Here is a 22,351-nt window from a genome sequence, read left to right as displayed (position 1 = left end):
TCAGAGAAGACAAGAAACATAGTTGTTGCAACAAAGTTTGAATGACTAGAATACTAGAATGACTGACATTTCTGCAAGTTTAGGTTTCAAACTTTAAAACATTATCAGCTTTTTCATAGGCAATGTCATATTTATGGCTGATGAGATTTATGTCTCCCTCAGTGTTTGAATTGTTCCTACGTCTCTGATTAGAGAGAATGTATAAGGTGGTGTTAAAGTGTGTGAGTATGTGAGTGTCAGAGCTCTTACTGGTGGGCACTCCATGTCTGGAGCGTTGGGAGTTGCACACAATGGCTACGTCTTGGTTGTGAGTACAGTCGTGTTTGAGCCAACCCCTCCGGATGCAGTGTGTGACGCTGGGCTCTTTTCCTGTGCACCTGACATCATCCAGGAGAATAGGACCTGCTGCCATCCCAAACCGCCCTGGTGACACACTCTCCCCTGACCTGCATCAACACAACAGCATTAACAAAGCTGTAAATGATAAACACACCAGCAATCAAATCAAGTAACTTAATGTTGCATGTGTGTGTGTGCTACCTGAAGCCCAGCTGCCTGCAGACGACCTGCGTGTTAGTCTGTGTCCAGCCATCATCACACACGGTCCCCCACTGACCTCTGTAATGAACCTCCAGTCTCCCTTCATAACCCTTCACACCACCCACCAGACGCACTGCACCATCTCAAAAAGAGAGAGAGGGACTCCTTTTACACCTGGTATTAACATCGACCTCAGGTAAACATTTAAAACAAATTTAAAACAATCCTGGCAAAATATGTTTAAAAAAATAAGTTCAACATTATGTGTATGCATTTGATTAACTAAATAGAACTGGCTCATAAGAGTCCTTCATTTCAAAATCAGCTGGAGTACACTGATATCCTCGTATGGTTTGATTCACTGAAAAGAATCAACTTATAAGAGTTGCTCACTCACAAAACTAGTTCTGAAAAGAAGTGCACTTGTAATGTACTTCAAATCTTAAAAGTGTTTTTTTAAAACTGTATTTGCAGATAATATAATATTAATTAAATATAGGTCCACTTAAGTGTACTTGTGTCACAGTCATGTTCTGTTTAGTTTCATTGCCATGATCTGTTTGGTTTTCCCTGTCACTTGTTTTGCCTGTGATCTAATTTATTCATTAGTTGTCATGGTTTCGAATTACTTCTCACCTGTTTCCTGTTCCGTTAATGATGTTCCCCTGTGTATTTATGCCCTCTGTTCCTTCTTTTCTTTGTCTCACGTTAAAGTTTTTACTACTTAAAGTAACTTTTTTTTCTTCAATTTTTATTGTACAGACAAAAAAAAACAGACAAACATGAAAGAGAAAATGTTGTCTGCTCTTTCTTCTTTTTACACATTATTTTCCCCACATGTAACTGAATGATGGAAGAAACAGAGGGGAAAAAACAACAACAAAAAAACACCAACAATGAGTAACCACCCCCACCTCGTAGGAGGATTAGCAAATATCAGCAGTATATATAAACAATAATACTAATAAAATGCATATAATAAATTGAGGAAAAAAATTTAATGTTTTTTTTTATTCTTAACACACTTTCTTAAAAAAGTGCATTTTGTAATGTTAAATTAACAGGTTTCCTTTTAAAGTACATTTTAAGAAGTACGCTTATTTTGATGTGTTGACTATCATACTAAAGCACATGTTAAGTACCTGTTCATAAATGTGATATCGATGTTAGATTGAAATGTTTTAAATGTATATGGGTAACCAAACATTTGATGGGCCCCATTGACTTCCATAGTATGGGGGGAAAATACTATAGAAGTCAATGGGGCCCATACATGTTTGGTTAAATCTTCTTTTGTGTTCAGCAGAAGAAAGAAATTCATACCGGTTTGGAACAACTTGAGGGTGAGTAAATGATGACAGAATTTTCATTTTTGGGTGAACAATACAAGTCCTACAAAAGTGTCAAAAAATCACTCTAAAGTTCAGCTAATTGCATTTAATATAATTAATAATATTATAATATAATTTTTCAGCTACTCTCAATTACCATTTAAGTGTTCAAAAACATTACATTCAGTTCACATTTTTTATTTCCATTATAAGCACCACAAGTGTTATTCTCACAAGTGTTGCGGTGCTGTAGTGCTGCAGGAAACATAGGCTGCGTCCGAAATAGCATACTCTCTTGAGTAGGTACTTATTTTGAATTTGAGTAATTACTTCAGGGCTGCTAAAAAAGTATAGTATCATATGCACACCAGAATCTAGCTGGAAGTAGAAGGTCGTCCAGGTACTTTTTTGCCTACTCTTTTATCAGTACTGTGAATTTGGACATACTGCTTTTGTCACATACGTCACATTTCGGACACAGCTACTGTCAGTGGAACTGAATGTCACATGATTCTGATATTGTTTAACAAATGGCCCTCAGTTCCCAAACCTATACATATATCATGCAATTTAATAGAACTGTAGTCTGTTTCTCACATAAGTTTTGTCCATACTTGTATATGTGTATGTGTATACCTGTAAGTGGGATACAAGAAACTCCAGCATCCTCTGTGTGGTCACAGTTGTGCTCCCCCCAGGCGTTTTTTGGACACTGTTCTATGGAAAGCTCATTTCCTGTGCAGCTCACCTCGTCCAACAATACACGCCCTGAGCCTGCACCGAAATATGCTCCCACCCAAGCCTTAGCGATGCCACTGTACACAAGCATCAGAAGATAGTACAAAAAACAACACTTCAGTGGAAAATTTAAATCACTGAAAGTCATAACGACTCAAAGAAAGTGAAACAATCACTGTGTAGATTAAGATTAAAGCTGACATCCCACTAGCTAATTTTTCCAGCTGATTTGAAGTCGTTCATATACATAGTTATTATAAAATCAGAAGTTATTTGTGAGTGTGGCATGCATTATATAATGATTCAGATGAGCTTCTTCAAATGTGATTTTTCTTACATTTGAGAACTGTCAAGCCATTGTGAAAAATAAGTACATTTTATTGAATTGATGTAACGTAACGTGGTAGTGGAAATTAGTGATGGGTCGTTCATGAACGATCCGTTCATTGCGTCTGTCACTTGACAAATGAACGAAAGACTCGGAAGGTAAAATAATTATTTATGTTCCCTGTAAATTATTTTTGACTGCATTATAATGTTTTCTTAATTCAGAATATGATCAGGATTGCGTTGGTGGATGTGTTTGGGGAATTTGGCTGTTACAAGTATAACATTTAAAGCAGAGGTCTCAAACTCGCGGCCCGTGGGCCATTTGCGGCCCGCGGGGTGATATTTTGTGGCCCCCTACTTGACATTAAAGTTTAATGTTAGTGCGGCCCGTCGTTGCGTGTGCCGCGTTTAAAAAATAAAATAAAATTATCCCTTATGGGCTACCATAGATAGTCTCGTGACAGCTTACGGTGGGTTTGTTGTCAATAGTTGTCATAGACAACCGCGAAGTACAAACATACTGCGCCTGGAAAAAATGAGCGCGTCGCTTCAATTATGAGCGCGCTTGCCGCACGCCTACATTTGAAATAACGAACTTGAGCGCGCAAAATATGTGAGCGCGATATGTGAACGCCCCCTTGGCGAGCTACCACCAATCAGGCCACGAGCTACTGATAGCTCGCGAGCGACGTGTTGGAGACCCCTGCTCTAAAACAATGTGAGAATAATCATTTTGAGCTTGTAATATGTGTCCAACAGGTTGATAAGAAGGTTTGCTTTGATTTGTGCAGTCAGTAATTTGAGACACTATACATGTGTAGAAGAAATTTAATAAGACGGGCAGACATGACTGCAAATATTTGTATTTCAAAAGCAATAATTGTTTTTCTAAGTATAATAAAAGGAAATGTGCCTTCCAAAAAAAACATTCAATATCATTAATGTGTTGTATAAAGAAAATAAAAAGGACATAAGCAAATATAAATATCACAAATATGTGTTATCGACAAAAGAAAGTTTGTAAAATGAACTTCAACTGTCAGAAGGACAGCTCATGAAGAACCAATCATGTACAGAAAGGAATGTTCAAATTCAGAGGAACAGTTCAGAAGAAACGTTAATAATAAATATTGAGAAGATTGGATCAGTTGTGCTCCTTTTTTGGAATACTTGAATACTATTTTTTGTGGAATACTTGATGCGGCCCCGCCTGACCCCGACTCTACCTCCAGCGGCCCCCAGTTAAGTTGAGTTTGAGACCCCTGATTTAAAGCCACTTCAATGAACGAAATGACTCGAAAAAAGATTCGTTCATTTTGATGAACGAGATCGAACAAGAGAGTCAGTAAAATGATCCGAACTTCCCATCACTAGTGGAAATAGCGAGGAAATTATCACGAGGATGATAATAATAATGGTCTTTAATGACAAAACTCAGGAAACAGGAGAAAACCACACTTAACATTAACTAGAACGGACGAAGACTGAGGGAGAACACAGGGTCTAAAAACACAGATCAAACAAAAGAAACTAAATTAGATAATTAACAGGACACAGGTGAAGGAGATGACTAATTAGACAGACTGGGGAAAACTGGGTCACAGGACTAAACCAAAAACACTATGAAACAAGGGAGACAGACCATACCTGTAACAATCGACTGTGCGCTTGTAGTGTACTTCTAATCTTACAAGTATTTTTAAAAAACTCTAATTGCAGATAATATAGCATTAAACACAAAAAACACTAATGTAATCTAAACAGCGTTAAGTACACTTTTAAAACCCCTCTAAAGCTCAGAGCTTTGCATTTATTATACATTTAAACTATAATGCATTTTCGTTTAATTTCCTGTAAACATGGCATTCAGTTTATTAATTTATTTACGTAATAAGTACTCTTTTTAAAAGTATGTAACACAAAACTACAGTCCATTTCACAAACACTGAATGTTAAACATGGTGATTTAGTAATCATGTGTTTTTGGGGTCTTGTAAACTTAAATGACTAATAAATTTAAGAAAGTGGAGGCAGAATAGTCTGTTGTATATTACAGCCCTGAAGGATAAAACCACTCCATGATTTAGTCTATTGCAATTGTTTATGTTAGCATGGACCCTCTTTTTTTATTTCACATTGATTTGCTGGCTAAATGGGCCACAGTTATACATAACAGGTAATGGGAGAGAAATGTCAGACGCAGCCATTTAGTCTGTTACCCTCGGCCTCTTCCATTCTTAATCGGTGAGACAACAGACTGTTGATGCAACACCCACATTTAAAATCGAATTGTTTCAAGCAGACTTGTGGGTCACATTAAGAGTGTGCTATGAGATTATATATATGTTTAATTCTTTCTGTGATTAATAGGCAATCAAGCACAAAGTTCAGCAGTCAATAATCACTGAAAGTTGAGAGGCAAATGAAGTGGAACTGTGGTCTCAGACATATGCACGAACCCACGCATTTTATTCTACAGGAGTTTTTTCAGCTCAATAAAGAGCCATTCACATGAGTGATTATTATACAAACTCACACACACCTGCAAAGCTCACTTTTGGCCACCATTTGTTACGTCCGTTGCTACACTTAGTTGAAACAATCAACCTGATTCACATCTTGATCTTTCCATTCCCTCTTTCCGTTCCTCTCTAATTCCTTTCCTCCCACTAAATCACCCTTTACGCCTCTTTGCCTTTTCGATCTGTCTTCCTCTGGCTCTCATCCTTTCGTTATCTACATTTTCTGCCCGTCTCTAACACACTCACTTTCTTACTGAGAACACTTTGGCTTTGTGTGTCAGGGACCTCCCAAGAAAATATTTCACATTTTTATGCAGAGAAGACACTCAACTCCACTCTTTCTCTATCCCTATTTATCACTCCTACCTACTCTCGATCTTCCTTCTATTTTCACACATCTCAGTTGAAAAGAACGCCCTGGTGTTCCTCTAAATAGACAGTGTGTCCCCCAAAAAAACAGGTCATGCCTCTATGGCTACTGTATGTTCAGACAGGCTGATTTCTTTGGCATACATGTCTAGTTTTTTGAAGGGCTGTCAATTAATGAATTATTCATAATTAATTCATTTAGAACAATTAAATATAAAAAAATAAAATTAATAATAATAAATGTAAAAGGAATACAAATATAAATATTTGTTAAGAATATTGTGATACAATTAATGAATTAATCAGCATATCAATCGTAAAAAAAAAAAAATCCAATTCACATAATCAATATGTGGTGTAAAATGTGATTCAACTAATTCCAGTCAGATCAGATTTTAAGTATGTTTCATATGGGACAAAACATGAATGTAATGTTATACACAAAGCGCAGTAGTGTCTAGAGCCATGTCTGAATCCATTCATTCATTCATTCTTATAAGTGGCATTCATTCACTATGTACTGAATGACAACTAAGCATATGCATGAATGTTGTGTTGTCTGATGCGCCTAATGATTTCTCTTATCTCTCTACTATGGCAGCCAACCAATGTAGATTTACACATTTTCTACACCAGGGGTGCCCAATCCTGTTCCTGGGTATCTAGGCAGCATCTGAAAGCTTAGGCAGCTGACTTTTTGCCTCGCTGCCTTATCAGGCAATGACTTTGTAGGCAGCGTTTGTGCACAAAGGTAACTGATTTCGAACAGACTTCTGAGGCAGCATAACAGTTTAATATTCTACAACAAAATAGAGCTTTGGTGATAACTAAGCAAATATTTAATTACTTCAATAGTAATGTTTTAGCTAGAAATGACATCAAAAGTGGAAAATGTTGCTCAAAAACGAACATTTACACAGAAACTGACCACCAACCGCAATTTTCAGATGCCATCTTTATTTTTTAGCTGTCGCGGAATGGTACACACAGGATTGTGGGAAATCAAAGGCAGTGAAGGATACATCTATGCTATCTTTAAAAAATGTATCAGATGAAGCTATCTCAGGAGTAACTATTGGATTCGGACGTGCCTTGATGCCTTCCTACCGTGGAATGCATCCTCCAAAGATAGCATTTTTAAGCTTTCAGACGCAGCCCTAACTACCTGCAGAGTTCATATCCAACCCTGATCCAACACACCTCTCAGTAGTTATCCTGAAGATCTTAACTAGCTGGTTTAGTTGTGCTTGATCAGGGCTGGAGCTGAACTTTGCAGGAAGGTAGATAGATCTCCAGAAAGGATTGGGGACCCCTGTTCTTTACTATCTGAATGGACCTGATTTGACCTATTTGGATTTGTAACACAAAAGATCGGATTTTAAAACCAAAATCAAAACCGTGTGTGTGTGTGTGTGTGTGTGTGTGTGTATTTGTGGCCTGGTAAACCAAAATGTCCCCACAAAGATGGCAATATCCAAAATCCTTGTCATTGTACTCTATAGACATTTTTTGGTCCACGTGAGGAAAAGAGCTTATAAAGTTTTTAGAAAATGTAAAAATGCATAAAGTTTTCTGTGATGGGTAGGTTTAGGTCTAGGGTTAGTGTAGGGGGCCAGAATATACAGTTTGTACAGTTTAAAAATCATTATGTCTATGGAAAGTCCCCATAAAACATGAAAACACAACGTGTGTGTGTGTGTGTGTGTGTGTGTGTGTGTGTGTGTGTGTGTGTGTGTGTGTGTGTGTGTGTCTGTGTGTGTGTGTGTGTGTGTGTGTGTGTGTGTGTGTGTGTGTGTGTGTGTGTGTGTGTGTGTGTGTGTGTGTGTGTGTGTGTGTGTGTGTGTGTGTGTCTTACCCCAACCCCAGCTGTCTGCAGACCACCTCAGCGTCATTATCGTCCCACTGGTCATCACACACTGTGCCCCACTGTCCTGCATGATGCACCTCTACTCTGCCCTCATACGCTGATGGACCACCAGAGAGACGTACCGGGACAAACACTGAAGCTATACATACACACACATGCCTCAATATATTTTCACTTTATTTGAGAGTATATTTGTGATTGCGTCTGTGTTTATGTATCTGTGAGCGTGTGCATACCCTCCACTGGTGTGCAAGAGACGGCAGCCGCCTGGCGGTTAACACACTCTCCCCCGTTCCATACGGTGCGGTTGCACTGCAGTAAGTCCTCTTCCTGTCCCTCACAGCCCACAGTCTGCCAGTGAACTACAGACGCCACCAGACGTGACAGAGGACTCACACGTGCACGTGCCCTGTATCTGAGACAAAGTGAGACTTTTTTCATTTTTGTCTAATTTGTCTCACTTCAGTCATTTAAATCATTTCGTTTTATGATATTTCAACTATTCATGAACCTTTGTCAAAGTTTGTAAATGATAAATAGTAGACCACATGTTCTGAACACTGGGCAGATATGCAGATGCAAGACATTTTTGTTTTTTTGTTAAATTGAGCATAACTTTTATAGCCACCGATAATTCTGCATTTTGCTGTTCAGTATTGCAAATTATTCTTGCGTAACTGTTCGAACTCTCTTCTGTCCCTGCTCTGAAAAATATGGTCGGGATATTGATAAGGAGCTGTCTGACTGACATGTAAAATGACCAATCGCAATTCATGTGTTTTTACAAGAAAATGAAGATACCACTGACAGAACTTGGTCACACAAGAAATAATATTTTGTCATTTATAAATGTGTCCAACTAAATTACAGAATAAATTTGAAAGATTTAACCCCATGATTCTCATTAAGAATCTTAGTATGTTTTATGTATTTATATACTAATATATATATACATTGGCAATATACAAACAAGGGAAGTACTATCAACAGAATGGAGCACAGAGATTTCGAGACAAATTTCTCAAAGCTGAACCACTTTAAAACAGCATCTTAAAACTGTGGTGCTGAAGACGAAGACGGTGCTGTTTTTATTCTTAAGAATGTCATTTCCTGCCTATAAGCTTAAGATCCTGAGAGCCCCTGTGGTAGACAGACAGATAAAAAACATAAATCAAAGTCAGTGAAGTCTATCTGTCTCTCAAGCTTTTAAATAATTCAAGTCTGTTCATCTATCAAAGCTGAGGCAGAGGCACCCAATGAATTATTCACAAATTGCAAATGGACTCTAAGCTCCCGAGGTCAAATGATGACGGGTCCAAGCATATGTATGTATCCATTTGTGTTTTAATGGTAAAATAATAATTTTTGTCAGATTTATAACTGTCATTGTTGTGTCATGTGATCTACGAGACCCTGCGGTCACCTCTCCCTAAGCACACTCAGTAATGACCTCAGACAAATGCTCTCAGATAGACGTGTGTGACCGTGATAGACACAAACCACATGGGTGTGTTCGAGATAGAGATTAGAACTCTCTGGGGAAATCAGCGATCTTTGAAAACACCCGCACACATATATTCACCGCCTGACAACTCACTAAGCATATGCCGTGTTTAAAGGTGAAAGATTGACCTTTGACCCACTGGGGTCAAATACCAAAGGAGTCCGTGCACAACCTTACAAAGGTGTTTTGTGGTTAGGGAATAAACGAACGGGCAGCATATGGTTGTCGGAACACAGCAACTATCTCTTTGACAGGCCCAGTTGTGGCGGCATTAACAATGTGGCTTCAAAAGCTAACTACAAACACATCTCTTACCATCCACCATGGACAGACATAATATATGCTGAATATTTCAGCAGTACATAGTCTGGTTTGTGTTCAGGTTTTGGGAAAAATAAAATAACATTCTTAGTCTGTTCTTACTATGCAGACTGCCTACTTTATGCAACCTTTGTGATACAATATGCATTATTCAAGTAACATTAGTAGAGAGCAACATTGTTGTCACATGACCTCACCACATTGCATGTTTAAGTCAGATAATGGCATCCAGTTAGTATCTCAGGGTCAGGGATGGTTATTTTGCGTTTTTTAATCTAATTTACATAATAAAATTGCTTTTTGAAGCTTGTGCAGTAGAGAGAAAGTCAAACCATTTGGAATGACGTTAGAGTGAGTAGATAATGATGAAATGTACATTTGTGGTTGAACTATTCCTTTATCTCCTGACAGTCCAGTATCAAGTCAGGCACAATTATTTCTGCATTTTGGGCCAGATTACCTAAACAGGGCGGAAACTTCTTTTTTTTTAAGGTGTCGTAGTTACACGTTACTACACTTACTAAAGTAATAACAGTAAATTATGCATAATTACAAGTAACTAACCCTAAACCAAACCCTACCGTAACTCTATTGCAAGAACATTGTTACATACATACAGTACTTATTTGAGTAAGTATAATGTAACTACGTCATATTAAAATAAAGTGTATTATCCAACAGGGCAAATAAGCGTGAGACCGCAACCCTTTGAAAGCGCCGATGGGAGTGGAACGATCTACTTACATTGTGAAAATTAAACAACAATAGCTATGTTTCCATCCACACGTTTTTATCCGCATTAAGTGATATCGAATGAAAAATGCCTTATGGAAACAGTAAAATTCGATTGAATTTCATGAATATCGACTCAAATGAAATACGATCGGTCTCATCGGATTTTATCTTGATCGATATACGGCTTATGCGATAAACGCGGATGGAAACGTTATTATGGTGCGATCCATTTTGCCTAGTAAAACTTTGTTTGCAAATGTTGGCTTGAAAGTTGTGCAATTCGGTGAGAAAATGAATGGAAACACCTTAACATGTCTCAAATCAATTCGATATACCAATTTGATCGCAAAACAGCATGTGACGTCATTACGCACAGGTTTTTATCCGCTTTAAAGGGATACTCCACCAGTTTTTCTTATTAAACTATGTTATTCCCTTAACTAAGACGAGTTGATACATACCTCTCTCGTCTCAGTGCGTGCACTATATCGCTCTGTATTGCCGCAAAACTATGTTAGCACTTAGCTTAGCCCATGCATTAAATATGGGCCAAGCAGAGAAGCGACCAAACACTTCCACGTTTTCCCTATGTAAACACAGTTACTCGAGTAGTGTAACTTGACCTGGGCTGGTGACACAAAATAAACCGTTGCGCTTTTCTAAGCGTTTAAAATTGATGACTATATTGTATGGCGGAATACCATAACAAGTGCTTTTGAGCACTTCGACTTGGCGCAATAATATCTTCACTCGTGAAAAGTCCTCTTACCGGCTCCCGCTTCCTCTCCCCCTCCCTCTGACATTTCCGTCAATACAACCAACGTGACTTTTACTACCTGTGCTATTAGCAAACTGCAGATCATTTGCAATGGCGGACTTTGTAGATGATTATGACTTCTTTGTAGAAGACCCAGAGCCATATCTGTTTGAACCCGAGTACACGGAGGAGGAATTAGCTCTTATGGACCGTGAGAGGCAAGAAAGATATGATCCAGAACAGACCGGAGCTGGCGAAAGACCACGGGCAAACAGCAATTGGTGGTGCAAGTGTGACTGTTGCGAACAGATGCCGACCGAAATTGAGAGCCTGTGCTGTTTAGAATGCTAACTAAGCTAACTAGCTTCCAACAACCTGTTACTTCGTCAACTCCGCTCGAACTACTACTACCGGCGCATGTCACGTTGGTTGTATTGACGGAAATGTCAGAGGGAGGGGGAGAGGAAGCGGGAGCCGGTAAGAGGACTTTTCACGAGTGAAGATATTATTGCGCCAAGTCGAAGTGCTCAAAAGCACTTGTTATGGTATTCCGCCATACAATATAGTCATCAATTTTAAACGCTTAGAAAAGCGCAACGGTTTATTTTGTGTCACCAGCCCAGGTCAAGTTACACTACTCGAGTAACTGTGTTTACATAGGGAAAACGTGGAAGTGTTTGGTCGCTTCTCTGCTTGGCCCATATTTAATGCATGGGCTAAGCTAAGTGCTAACATAGTTTTGCGGCAATACAGAGCGATATAGTGCACGCACTGAGACGAGAGAGGTATGTATCAACTCGTCTTAGTTAAGGGAATAACATAGTTTAATAAGAAAAACTGGTGGAGTATCCCTTTAAAGCCGTTTGATGGAAACACACTTTCACCAGCTTTATTCGCATGAGGTTTTTTACCCAACTTCAGATAATTCGATTGACAAGTGGATGGAAACATGGCTACAGACACAGCCATGTCAAACGCAAAACGGGTTAAAGGTCCCGTTCTTCGCGATTCCATTTTTCAAACTTTAGTTAGTGTGTAATGTTGCTGTTAGAGCATAAATAATACCTGTAAAATTATAAAGCTCAAAGTTCAATGCCTAGCGAGATATTTTATTTAACAGAAGTCCCGTTTCAAAGCATACAGCGAACGGCCGGTTTGGACTACATCCCTCTACTTCCTTTTTTAATGATGTAACTAGAACAGCTTTTTGACTAATCTCCGCCCACAGGAATACACAAAAAAGGGGGGCGTGGTCTTGTTGCGCTCCCACGGAGAAGAAGCACTTCAGCTGCGCATGCATCTCCAATTTATGGTAAGAGGCGTGACCTTTCCGGGCAACGTGCGATAAGCTGCTGTCGAATCACAACACAGGAACCGCTGGCACAATCAGAACTCGTTACGTATTTCTGAAGGAGGGAACAAGGAAGTCATCATGTCGTTTTTTGGACAGTGAAAACAGCGGTTTACAGATAAGTAAATTGTGTGAAAAATACAGTGTTTTTTTACACACGAAACATGAACACATGTTATATTGCACACTGTAAACACAATCAAAGCTTCAAAAAAACATGAAGAACGGGACCTTTAAGACATGCTTTTTTGCAGACATGCAGCAAATACCAGTAAATTCACTACCGCAAACCTTAGTAAATCACTTTGCATGCATGATTTATTTTAATATAATCCTCTCATCGATGTTGTGTCCGAAAGGGGAACTAATTTTGCACCATGTAAATCCTGACAGTATTTTTTTATTGCCAAAAGAGGGTTTGCTCTGGCACAAGCTGTAAATCTGGCCCTTAGACTCAGTAGCCACTCAATATTGCAACGTCCGGCGCAGTGTATGGAAATTGTGAGAAAATTAAGCACAAAATCAAATCTTGAGGAAGTCTTACACAACAAGACAAAGCAATTATGATACGATCCACCTTCACACTAAACACACTAAAGCTTCAAGGACTGTGGTGTAATAGATACTAAATGTTTAGTTAACTATAGTTAATAATATAATATATACAAAACAATATAATTATTTGTGATCAACACTTATTAGAAATAAGAGTTTGCTATAATCCATTAAGTCATACATCACACTAGAAATGGATGTCAAGTCCAATGCATTGCAGGATATGGTATTCTGCAAAGTATGATCTGTGATATCCTGCATATTTTGATAAATATAGTAAGTCTTTCAGATATTGCAAACAGCCTACGTACTGCAAAAATAGTACAAGTGGTATGACAGTATGTTTTACATACTATGTGTACTGTACAGTATATGCGTGTATGTGTTACCCCTGTCCCAGCTGTCGACACACCACAGCGGCATCTCGGTCATCCCAGTCATTACTGCAGATGGTTCCCCACACACTATTCAAATACACTTCTACTGTACCATCCAACTTGGATCTGCCTCCCTGTAGTCGCAAAGAGCCTGCAAATACACACAAAAAGTGAGTTAAACTTGAGTGTTGTTGACCTTCACTGCTCAGGCAGGTGATAAAAGTAAATGTTCTGCAAACAATTGGTTCCACTGGTCTCGGTAATTTTGATAAATGTGCGCATTACAAATGTTCCCACTGTTACGCAGCACGAAAACATTAATCCATGACTTGCTTTATGTGATGACAGAGGAAAGCTAAAACCTCCACATGAGTTTAACTTGTCAGTTCTATAATAAATGTGTGTGTTTGTGCATGTGATACTGAAAATTACTCACAGCTAAAATGTATGTCATGAAAACAATGTAACAGCAGAGTACAGCAGTACAAAAATGTCTATTATAAAACCACTGAGTGCAGATGAGATAAGCCATTTCTTTACTATTAAAATACATCTCTGCATTCTAACTGGACATAATATTCACAGGTTTACAGTATATTAATTTATAGTTGAGCACTAAAAATGTTTTTTTTAGCCACATGCACAGTCTGTAGGTATTTATTTAAGTTTTGGATACGAATTAACTTCAGAGATACTGATGATCAAAATACAGTAAAATATTGCAAACGATGCAATAATTGGTATTTTTATTATATAATATACATTATAAGTTGATTTAATTTAACAGATACCCCAAACTGAAAACACTACCTATAAAATGTAGATTTGAAACACATAAAATAGATCAATAATGTAAACTTGCATAAAAAATATTTTAAGATTGGATTCAAAATTTGGCCACAACAGTATTAATATATTCACTTGCTACTGGAACGTGTGTGTGTGTGTGTGTGAGAGAGAGAGAGAGAGAGAGAGAGAGAGAGAGAGAGAGAGAGAGAGAGAGAGAGAGAGAGAGAGAGAGAGAGAGAGAGAGAGAGAGAGAGAGAGAGAGAGAGAGAGAGAGAGAGAGAGAGAGTGAGAGAGAGAGAGAGAGAGAGAGAGAGAGAGAGAGAGAGAGAGAGAGAGCACCTTTTATGCATCCAGTGTTTACAGTATGAGCCGCCCAGCTGTTGCATTCAGTTATAAATCACACAGTGCACAACCAAACATGATGGCAGCACATGTTCTTCAAACATTTCAGAGCTTCAAAACTTTTACAGAATGTTTGGAAAATGTGAGTCGGTGGATGCATGATGAAAATGTAAACTAATAGAATACCAAAATATTTAAATAAACTCATCCGTTTCCCATTTAATACACTGATAAGCTGTCCACATTCAAAGTGATTTTTAACTAATAATAATACTATTGTAAAGATTGTAAACAAATGTCACAAATAATAAATATGGAAAGATTATAGAGGAACTCAACCTAAAACTTTAGACCTCTTCTCCAAGTGTTATTTCTAAGGCCTATATTAGAATATATGGAAATATGAAATATGGATCTCAAAATCATCACTGCTGGAAAGGGTTCAAATCGGTTCAAATATGCAAAAGATGCTGGAAAACTGAATAATTTGCAGGACCTGAAGGATTTTTCTGAAGAACATTAGGCAGTTTAACTGCTCTAGACAAACAAGGGACTCAAGAACAACCATCACAAAACAAAACAGTCGTGGACTCGTGGATCATTCAGGTAAGGACACACAGTAAGAATCAATATGTAAACTTTTGTTTTGAACAGGGTAATTTTTATAAATTCAGCTATTTTTTGTCTTGTGGATATGTAAACATATTTTATGTAAAAGATCTTATTCAGGACAGTACTAAATAAAAAATATGCATTTTTTATGATCCCTCTTATTTTGTAAAAAAAATATATATATATTCGTATTTTCACAGATTCTGAAAGGAGTATGTAAACTTTTGAGCACAACTGTAGCGCTCGTGCATATTTACTCATTTCTATACAGCTTCTGCTGCGACAGAAATAACTTAAATTGCGAAATTTCTGTTAGAGATCGTTGTCTCAAAGTAAAACCCAAATGATAAAATGACCTCGTTCGCCGGATGAGAGTGGCTGCTTTGTTCTCATTATAGGTGCTACCTGAGGCGCGCATACCTTTCCCACGCGTGGATGCAGTGAAGTTTGGACATGTCTTTGCTTGCTTGCGTGGTGCATTGCACTGTTTTCTTGATCTGAATATGTTTAACTACCAATCAAGTTAACCAAAACATTTAAGAATGAACATTAAACTAATCTTAAGAAATCTTGAACGACTATCTGCGCGTGGAGGTCTTTTGTCAAGAAAAGAAACACTTGACGCGCATTTTTCCCTCGCATAAGTTAATATAAAATACTGCTCTTGCAAATTCGTTTTATTTATGTAGCCTATATATACCTTGTTTGCAATCGCAGTACCCCCAGTCAATGCGTCCTCGGCTGTTTGGGAAGAAACACCAGGGCCGAATTCTTCCGTCCGGGTTCCGACAGAAACTGTGATCTCCAAGACCTTTCCCCGGATATCGCTCTTTAACACCGGGCACGTCGTTCCAGTTCATGCATTTCACGCCTGACTCGGTGGCGTCTATAGATCCCACGTAAATGCCCGCTTTCCCTTTGCTTTGAATACAGTCTGTGAACGGAGACCCGTGACTGCAGGCGATGAGCAGCAGGGTGAAAAGGAACCGACATCTCACATCCATCACGATCAACCTGTCTGCCACTGTCACCATAACCATAACAATAACAGTTCCTCCTCCAGTCTATATGGAGACATGTTCCTTGAGTTGTCTCATCTTGTCTTTTGGCTGTTATCGGAGAATCAGAGTCAGACGCTGATCAATAAAGGAGAAACCGCGCGGGGAAGCCCGGGGCTTAATGACTCATGCATATTGATGATTGAGTCAGATTTGAAGTAAAAAAAAAAAAAAAAAAAATGATGTCCTTCATTAAAGAGCGTGAAGGTGCAAAATATACCAAATAGTAGGCTACAAGACAAATTAATTGTTAAAAATTCCTCTACAAAATATAGTCAGGACAGCACTTCTGGGAGATGGTCCACGAATGTACGCCCGCACCGATCCTCCCAGAATGTGAACTCAAACGAGTCTGCCACGTTCAGTTAACTCATGTCTGGTCTGGTGTGGTCATCACTGTTGTTTTCTCCGAGGCTCCGCCGCTCCGGTGTGAAATATACTGTTCAGGCATGATCGCATTGACCAACGGCCGTGACAAGAATTGTTCATGTCTGCCCTCTTGTGTCAGTAAAATAATAACTGCTCCAGAATAAAACAGACATAAATACTCCAGAAACGTGTTTTCTGTTTCAATAGCCTATTATAAAATCTCATTATGGCAAAGCTGAATTTGTTGCAGCCATATACTCAGTCTTCAGTGTCACATGATCCTTCAAAAATCATTCTAATATGCTGATTTTGCTGCTCAAAAACATTATCAATGTTGAAACCCGGTTTTGCTGCTTAATATTTTTGTGGAAAGAAAAAAAATGCATGCGATAAGTAAGAAAAGAAAAAGAAAGAAATAGGCCTATTTATTTACAGCAAGGACCTATTAAATTGATCAAAAATGACAGTGAATACAATTTATGATGTTACAAAAGATTTTTATTATTATTTCAAATAAATGCTGTTCATTCATCTTCTCTGTGGTAACAGCTCTTTTAGAGATTGAAGGTTTTCTAATGTTTTCCGTAAACAAGATAAACTTTAAAACGTTCAGTGTGATTTAAAAACATTCTATCACGCCATTATACTTCTTTATATTTTTAAAAAGGAAAATTAAATTTATTTGAATTCAAATAAAGTTATTCTAGCATCGCGCTACAATATGTGGAAGAAAAAAAATAATTTTTACAAAAGTCGAAATTAATGTACGAAATTGGGATTTAAAAACATTTTTTTAAAGATAAAACATGATCGCAACATAATAATATAATTAAGCCGAAAATGCAATAAATCTTAATAAATCAATACGCAATATTTTAACTTCAAAAGAAAGTATCAGCCGTTTACTGACGTCATAGTATGCGTCTGATGATGTAAAATACGTGCGACTGCTTCTCACGTTGAGGTTTTCGATGAATTTTTTTGCCTCACTTTTGTTTCATCAAATAATTGTATGAGAATTTTTTTTCCCCTGCAAAATATTATTGTCATGAACAGCCGGCTGCAAGAAATACGTGAAAGGCAGAAGCTAAGACGGCAGCTTCTTGCACAACAGGTGAACTTTTTAGCTTACTGCATAAAGCCAGTGTTAGCGAGTATTGGCAAACCCAATGCTTTTAGACTTATGAATAAATACAGATAGCTTTGTTGATGTTAATGATTTGTTTTGCAGCTCGGGGCAGAGAGTCCCGATAGCATCGGTGCTGTTCTCAATAGTAAAGATGAACAAAAAGAAATCGAAGAGACCAGAGAGACATGCAGGTACTGAAAATATGTTTGTTTGATTGTTTTGATCAACTGTATTGATATGGCAACATTTACACGAAGCACAAGTCAGATTCGTGACAATAAGGATGGGGGTAATCTGTGTTATGTTTACTGTAGGGCATCATTTGACACATCAGTTCCTGGTGGGAAAAGAAAGTGTCTGAATGAGGGTGAAGAACCAGAGGAGGATGTGGAGGAGCAGAGGGTGAGTGAGCACTGATCAGGAATCAGCTGTAATTTCAAAATTCTGTTTAGATCAGGGCAGGGCTGTAGGTAACTGATCCTGGATCTGCTGTATGGTGTTACAGGAAGATGTTGAGCCCCAGCTGCAGGAGGAGAGCGGACCGTATGAAGAGGTGTACAAAGACTCCAGCACTTTCCTAAAGGTAGAGTTAAACACAATAATATATTATTTACATAACAATAACATGCTAGTAGTACAATGGGACTTTGTGCAAAATCTTACATTATGTTGGTGATTGATTTTTAAAGTCTCTGTGAAATCAAAATCGACTATTTTCTCATGGGATATTACAGGTTTTGTTTTTGTGTGTGTTTTTTTTACCATTGCTAGCACATATTTTGGTTACTTTTTCAAAACTCTTCACTCAGTTCTCCTAACCAACTTTCAGCTTGGCACATCAGTTCATTTCACATCCAAAATGCACTAAAACAACCAAAACACTTCATGCATGTCTTAAATCATAACACTAGCAAAGGTTTCACTCAACGAACACACTTTGTCACTCAATGATATAAAAAAATAAACTCTTAACAACAGGCAACACAATGATTTATTTGATAAAAATGTTTTATAAAACTGAATGACAGATCTCTACTATTTAGAATTCACTGCAGTTTGTTACATGGTCCATGTTTACATTACAGAACAAATTTATTCTTAAATAAATTATAGTCACCCTTGGTATAGGAGATGGTTATGAAATTGAAAGATAGATTTGGTAGATTTAGAATATATTTCTATATGGTATTACTGTAGAAAAGTAGCAAATTACAGTCTTGTTCAGTTTTGGAAATCAAGTTTAGCAGTTTTGATAGGAGTATGTAAATGTGCAAATTGGCCTGTATGCACATAGAGTTTTGGTGGTGGTTGTGTCTGAGTGAGAAAAATAATTCATGTAATTTGAAAGATGTAGTCACTGAATTCATTTTGTGACTAAAGCAATGATAAATGATCCAAAGAGTTGCCCACATAGACTATTGTTGTGCTCAGTGTGTGAAGAGTTTTGAAAAACGAACCAAAGTTATAAATTATCTATGCACATCTCTCTCTTTTTTTCCTCATGCCCTTGTAATCTTCAATCAAAATAACTTCCCCTCCCACTTGCAAAAACTACAATTCAATCAATTCCCAATGGACAAAATCAAGTCTCGCCCTACATTTTTTCTTGTCCTAGAAGCCATTTCACTCAGATGTATTTTACAATAGGGAAGGAAAGACTATCCCAACTCCTGTTTCATGCCAACTTCAACAATAATGTCATTACAAGCTGTTTTTTTTATTATAAATATCAAGATATCATCACTCTCTGTTTTACAGGGCACTCAGAGTTTAAATCCCCACAATGATTACTGCCAGCACTTTGTGGACACAGGTCATAGACCTCAGAACTTTATCCGAGATGGAGGTAAATGGTCCAATCTCTTTCTGTTTTGTTTTTTTCTCCTTGTCTCCCTCTTTCATGCCCAGCTGTGAGATCATGTTAACCTATGTTCTGTTGTCCTGTAGGTTTGGCTGACAGGTTTGAGGAGTACCCCAAACAAAGAGAGCTCATCCGACTAAAAGATGAGCTCATCTCTGCCACCAACACCCCACCCATGTGAGAACACCTGCTGTCTCTACAAAATAGAGCAGATGTCTAATTGGCCTTTTTTAAAACCAATTTCAGTTATATATTTTTGTATGTATGTTTAAGAAAAATGGGGTCCAAACCTTTGAGACCACATTGTAAATATAAACTAAAAAAAAAAAAAAAAAAATTAAACAGATTAAAAAACAAATGATTTTAAGATTTTCAATTTGGAAAGCATATAAATAAATATATAAATTAGAAGCATTTCACTAGGAGACTTTTGGATTCCATTGTATGTCTCATTTGCATGTACAGTATATACTATGAATATATGGATGTGTTTTGTGTGTCAGGTATCTGCAGGCAGATCCAGACACATTTGATCTGAGAGATTTGAAGTGCAAGTTTGATGTGATTCTGATAGAGCCTCCATTAGAGGAGTATTACAGAGAGTCGGGCATCATTGCCAACGAGCGCTTCTGGAACTGGGACGATGTGAGTTATTGCAAATTCTCTAAAAATTATATATATGCATGTATGTTTATTTAATTATTTATTTATTTATTTTATGTCTGATATAGATCATGAAGCTGGACATAGAGGAAATCTCATGTATTCGCTCTTTTGTTTTCCTGTGGTGTGGCTCAGGAGAAGGCCTTGATCTTGGCCGAATGGTACAAACCTCACAATCACACACAGCGTGGCATATTTCGGTTTGTTGCAAAAGATCACCTGCGTTAATCATGACTGGGTTCCCACGGGTCCTTGAAATCCTTGAAAGTTTGTGAATCTGAAAAAAAAAAATTCTGCTATGAAAGTGCTTGAATTTACGTTAAGTGTTTCCCGCGTGAAGTACTTTGTGTTGTACGTTTCCATGACTTTAACGCACGCACGAAACTACTACGATAGTACCTCAACATTTTAGGACACAACAAATGGGTTCCCACATTAAGTCCTTCAATTTGAGGGTATTAAACCTGGAAAGTCCTTGAAAGGTTCTTGAATTGAGGTCCTACTGCATTACCTGCCCACAAACAAATATGCTTCATTACAGTCATTGTCTATGAGTCTTGCAAACTATATTTTAACATCTTTCTCTCTTCTCTCTCAGTGTCTGAGGAAATGGGGCTTCAGGCGATGTGAAGACATTTGTTGGATCAAGACTAACAAAAACAACCCTGGTAAGACCAAAACGCTGGACCCCAAAGCAGTGTTCCAGAGAACTAAGGTAAGAGCTGTGGCAAGCCACAACATTGTTGGCACTAACAATTGTTTCCAGTTGGAAATGCTTTTATTTTTTCTTCTCTGATGTCACTCAGGAACACTGTCTGATGGGTATCAAAGGCACAGTTAGACGCAGCACAGATGGCGATTTCATTCATGCTAATGTGGATATAGACCTGATCATCACAGAGGAGCCAGAGATGGGTAATATTGAGAAGCCAGTGGAGATTTTCCACATCATTGAACATTTCTGCCTGGGCCGTCGACGGCTGCACCTGTTTGGCAGGGACAGCACCATTAGGCCAGGTTAGATATTAGCCTATGGGTCATCCATTCATTTTTTTACGAAAAAATCCACATTTTTAAATGGTAGTGTATGTTTATTCTGATCTAATGTTATGCTTCTTCTTTTTTATCAGGATGGCTGACTTTGGGCCCTACCCTGACCCAATAGCAACTTCAATGTGGAAGCTTACTCCACCCACTTCAGTGAGCCCAACTCTTACTTGTCTGGTTGTACTGAAGAAATTGAGAGACTCCGCCCCAAATCCCCAACTCCTAAATCTATGGCAGAGAGAGGTGGGGGAGCACAACGAGGAGGACGGGGCGGTCCTTCTGGACGAGGGGATCGAGGTCGAGAGAGAAACCGCCCAAACTTCCGTGGAGATCGAGGGGGATTCAGAGGCCGTGGCGGCCCACATCGTGGATTCCCACCCCGATAGTGCACGACGTGCCAACTTTGAGACTGAAAACAGAAAATGTGATGTGTCTGATATTTTTGTACCTGACATTTGAAAAGGTGTTGTTCCAATTTGTATTGTTTTTTTAGTTTATTATGTAAGAGGTTAAGAGCGGGAATGAATTTTAATGTCATACTAACTCGATTCTTTCTGAATGACTTCTGTTAAGTCACATTTGTAAGAATTGTATTCAACCTCAATAAAACAGTTTTTTTAATGAAAATTTTAAAGCATTCATTTTTGTTTGTTTTTACATTTGCACATTACTTGTATCATCTTATGTGTGTTTTATGCATCTCATCTGATCAACAGAGGGCCTCTCCTGCCATGTGCAAACTTCCTGTGTGTCCTGTGGAGGGCAGCAAGGTTTTATGATCTGTGTCAAAGAAGCTCATTGATTCTGTCAGTAATAACATGTAGAATTACTGGTTTGCCGTAAACCCATTTTTTTATGTTTTTACTTTACATGTGATTGGTTTGTGGTGGGGAACTGCCCATCATGAGAAACATAACATGGCACTATTTCGAATTTATTGAGGCTAGTTGTAACTTCAGACTGCTTTGCATTCATTTATACTTGGTATTAAGACTGAAGGGGTTGCAACTTAAATGCAGCATACTGGACAACAAGCCTGAAATTCGTCATGAAATGGAAGTTGAAATCGTGACCTATATCCAAGTGAAATGGCTTCTTGAACACGAAAATAAATGTAGGGGTGAGAGTTAATTTTGTCCATTGGAAATTGATTTGAAGGGAATGTAGTTTTTTATTAAAGATGA

At 38.1% G+C, this 22,351-nt stretch overlaps 2 protein-coding genes across 2 annotated transcripts in view; one reads left to right on the top strand and one right to left on the bottom strand.

Annotated features, from left to right (window-relative positions):
* Positions 1-16,244, bottom strand: part of prss12 (serine protease 12) — a 43,847-nt gene extending 27,603 nt beyond the window's left edge. Inside the window, exons 1-7 of the mRNA XM_056256894.1 lie at positions 15,741-16,244; positions 13,310-13,448; positions 7,934-8,112; positions 7,686-7,836; positions 2,508-2,686; positions 541-682; positions 250-446 (exon numbers count right to left, since the gene is read on the bottom strand). Of these exons, the coding sequence (XP_056112869.1) occupies positions 250-446; positions 541-682; positions 2,508-2,686; positions 7,686-7,836; positions 7,934-8,112; positions 13,310-13,448; positions 15,741-16,080 (1,327 nt within the window). The 5' untranslated portion in view covers positions 16,081-16,244. The remainder of the gene's footprint in view (positions 1-249; positions 447-540; positions 683-2,507; positions 2,687-7,685; positions 7,837-7,933; positions 8,113-13,309; positions 13,449-15,740) is intronic.
* A 1,160-nt stretch (positions 16,245-17,404) lies between these two features.
* mettl14 (methyltransferase 14, N6-adenosine-methyltransferase subunit) lies at positions 17,405-21,785 on the top strand. The gene is given in 12 exon segments (XM_056256893.1): positions 17,405-17,581; positions 17,699-17,787; positions 17,911-17,998; positions 18,102-18,179; positions 19,355-19,442; positions 19,544-19,634; positions 19,961-20,102; positions 20,189-20,281; positions 20,719-20,835; positions 20,927-21,137; positions 21,251-21,279; positions 21,281-21,785. Coding segments are annotated over 12 exon segments (1,401 nt in total). The 5' UTR covers positions 17,405-17,479; the 3' UTR covers positions 21,554-21,785.
* Positions 21,786-22,351: the final 566 nt, after the last annotated feature.

Source organism: Rhinichthys klamathensis, unplaced genomic scaffold, assembly GCF_029890125.1.
Source record: "Rhinichthys klamathensis goyatoka isolate OS25496 unplaced genomic scaffold, OSU_Roscu_1.1 h1tg000133l_1, whole genome shotgun sequence".
NCBI classification, from domain to species: Eukaryota; Metazoa; Chordata; class Actinopteri; order Cypriniformes; family Leuciscidae; genus Rhinichthys; species Rhinichthys klamathensis.
Note: the sequence above shows the minus strand (reverse complement) of the source record. Positions and strands in the feature narration are given on the sequence as shown.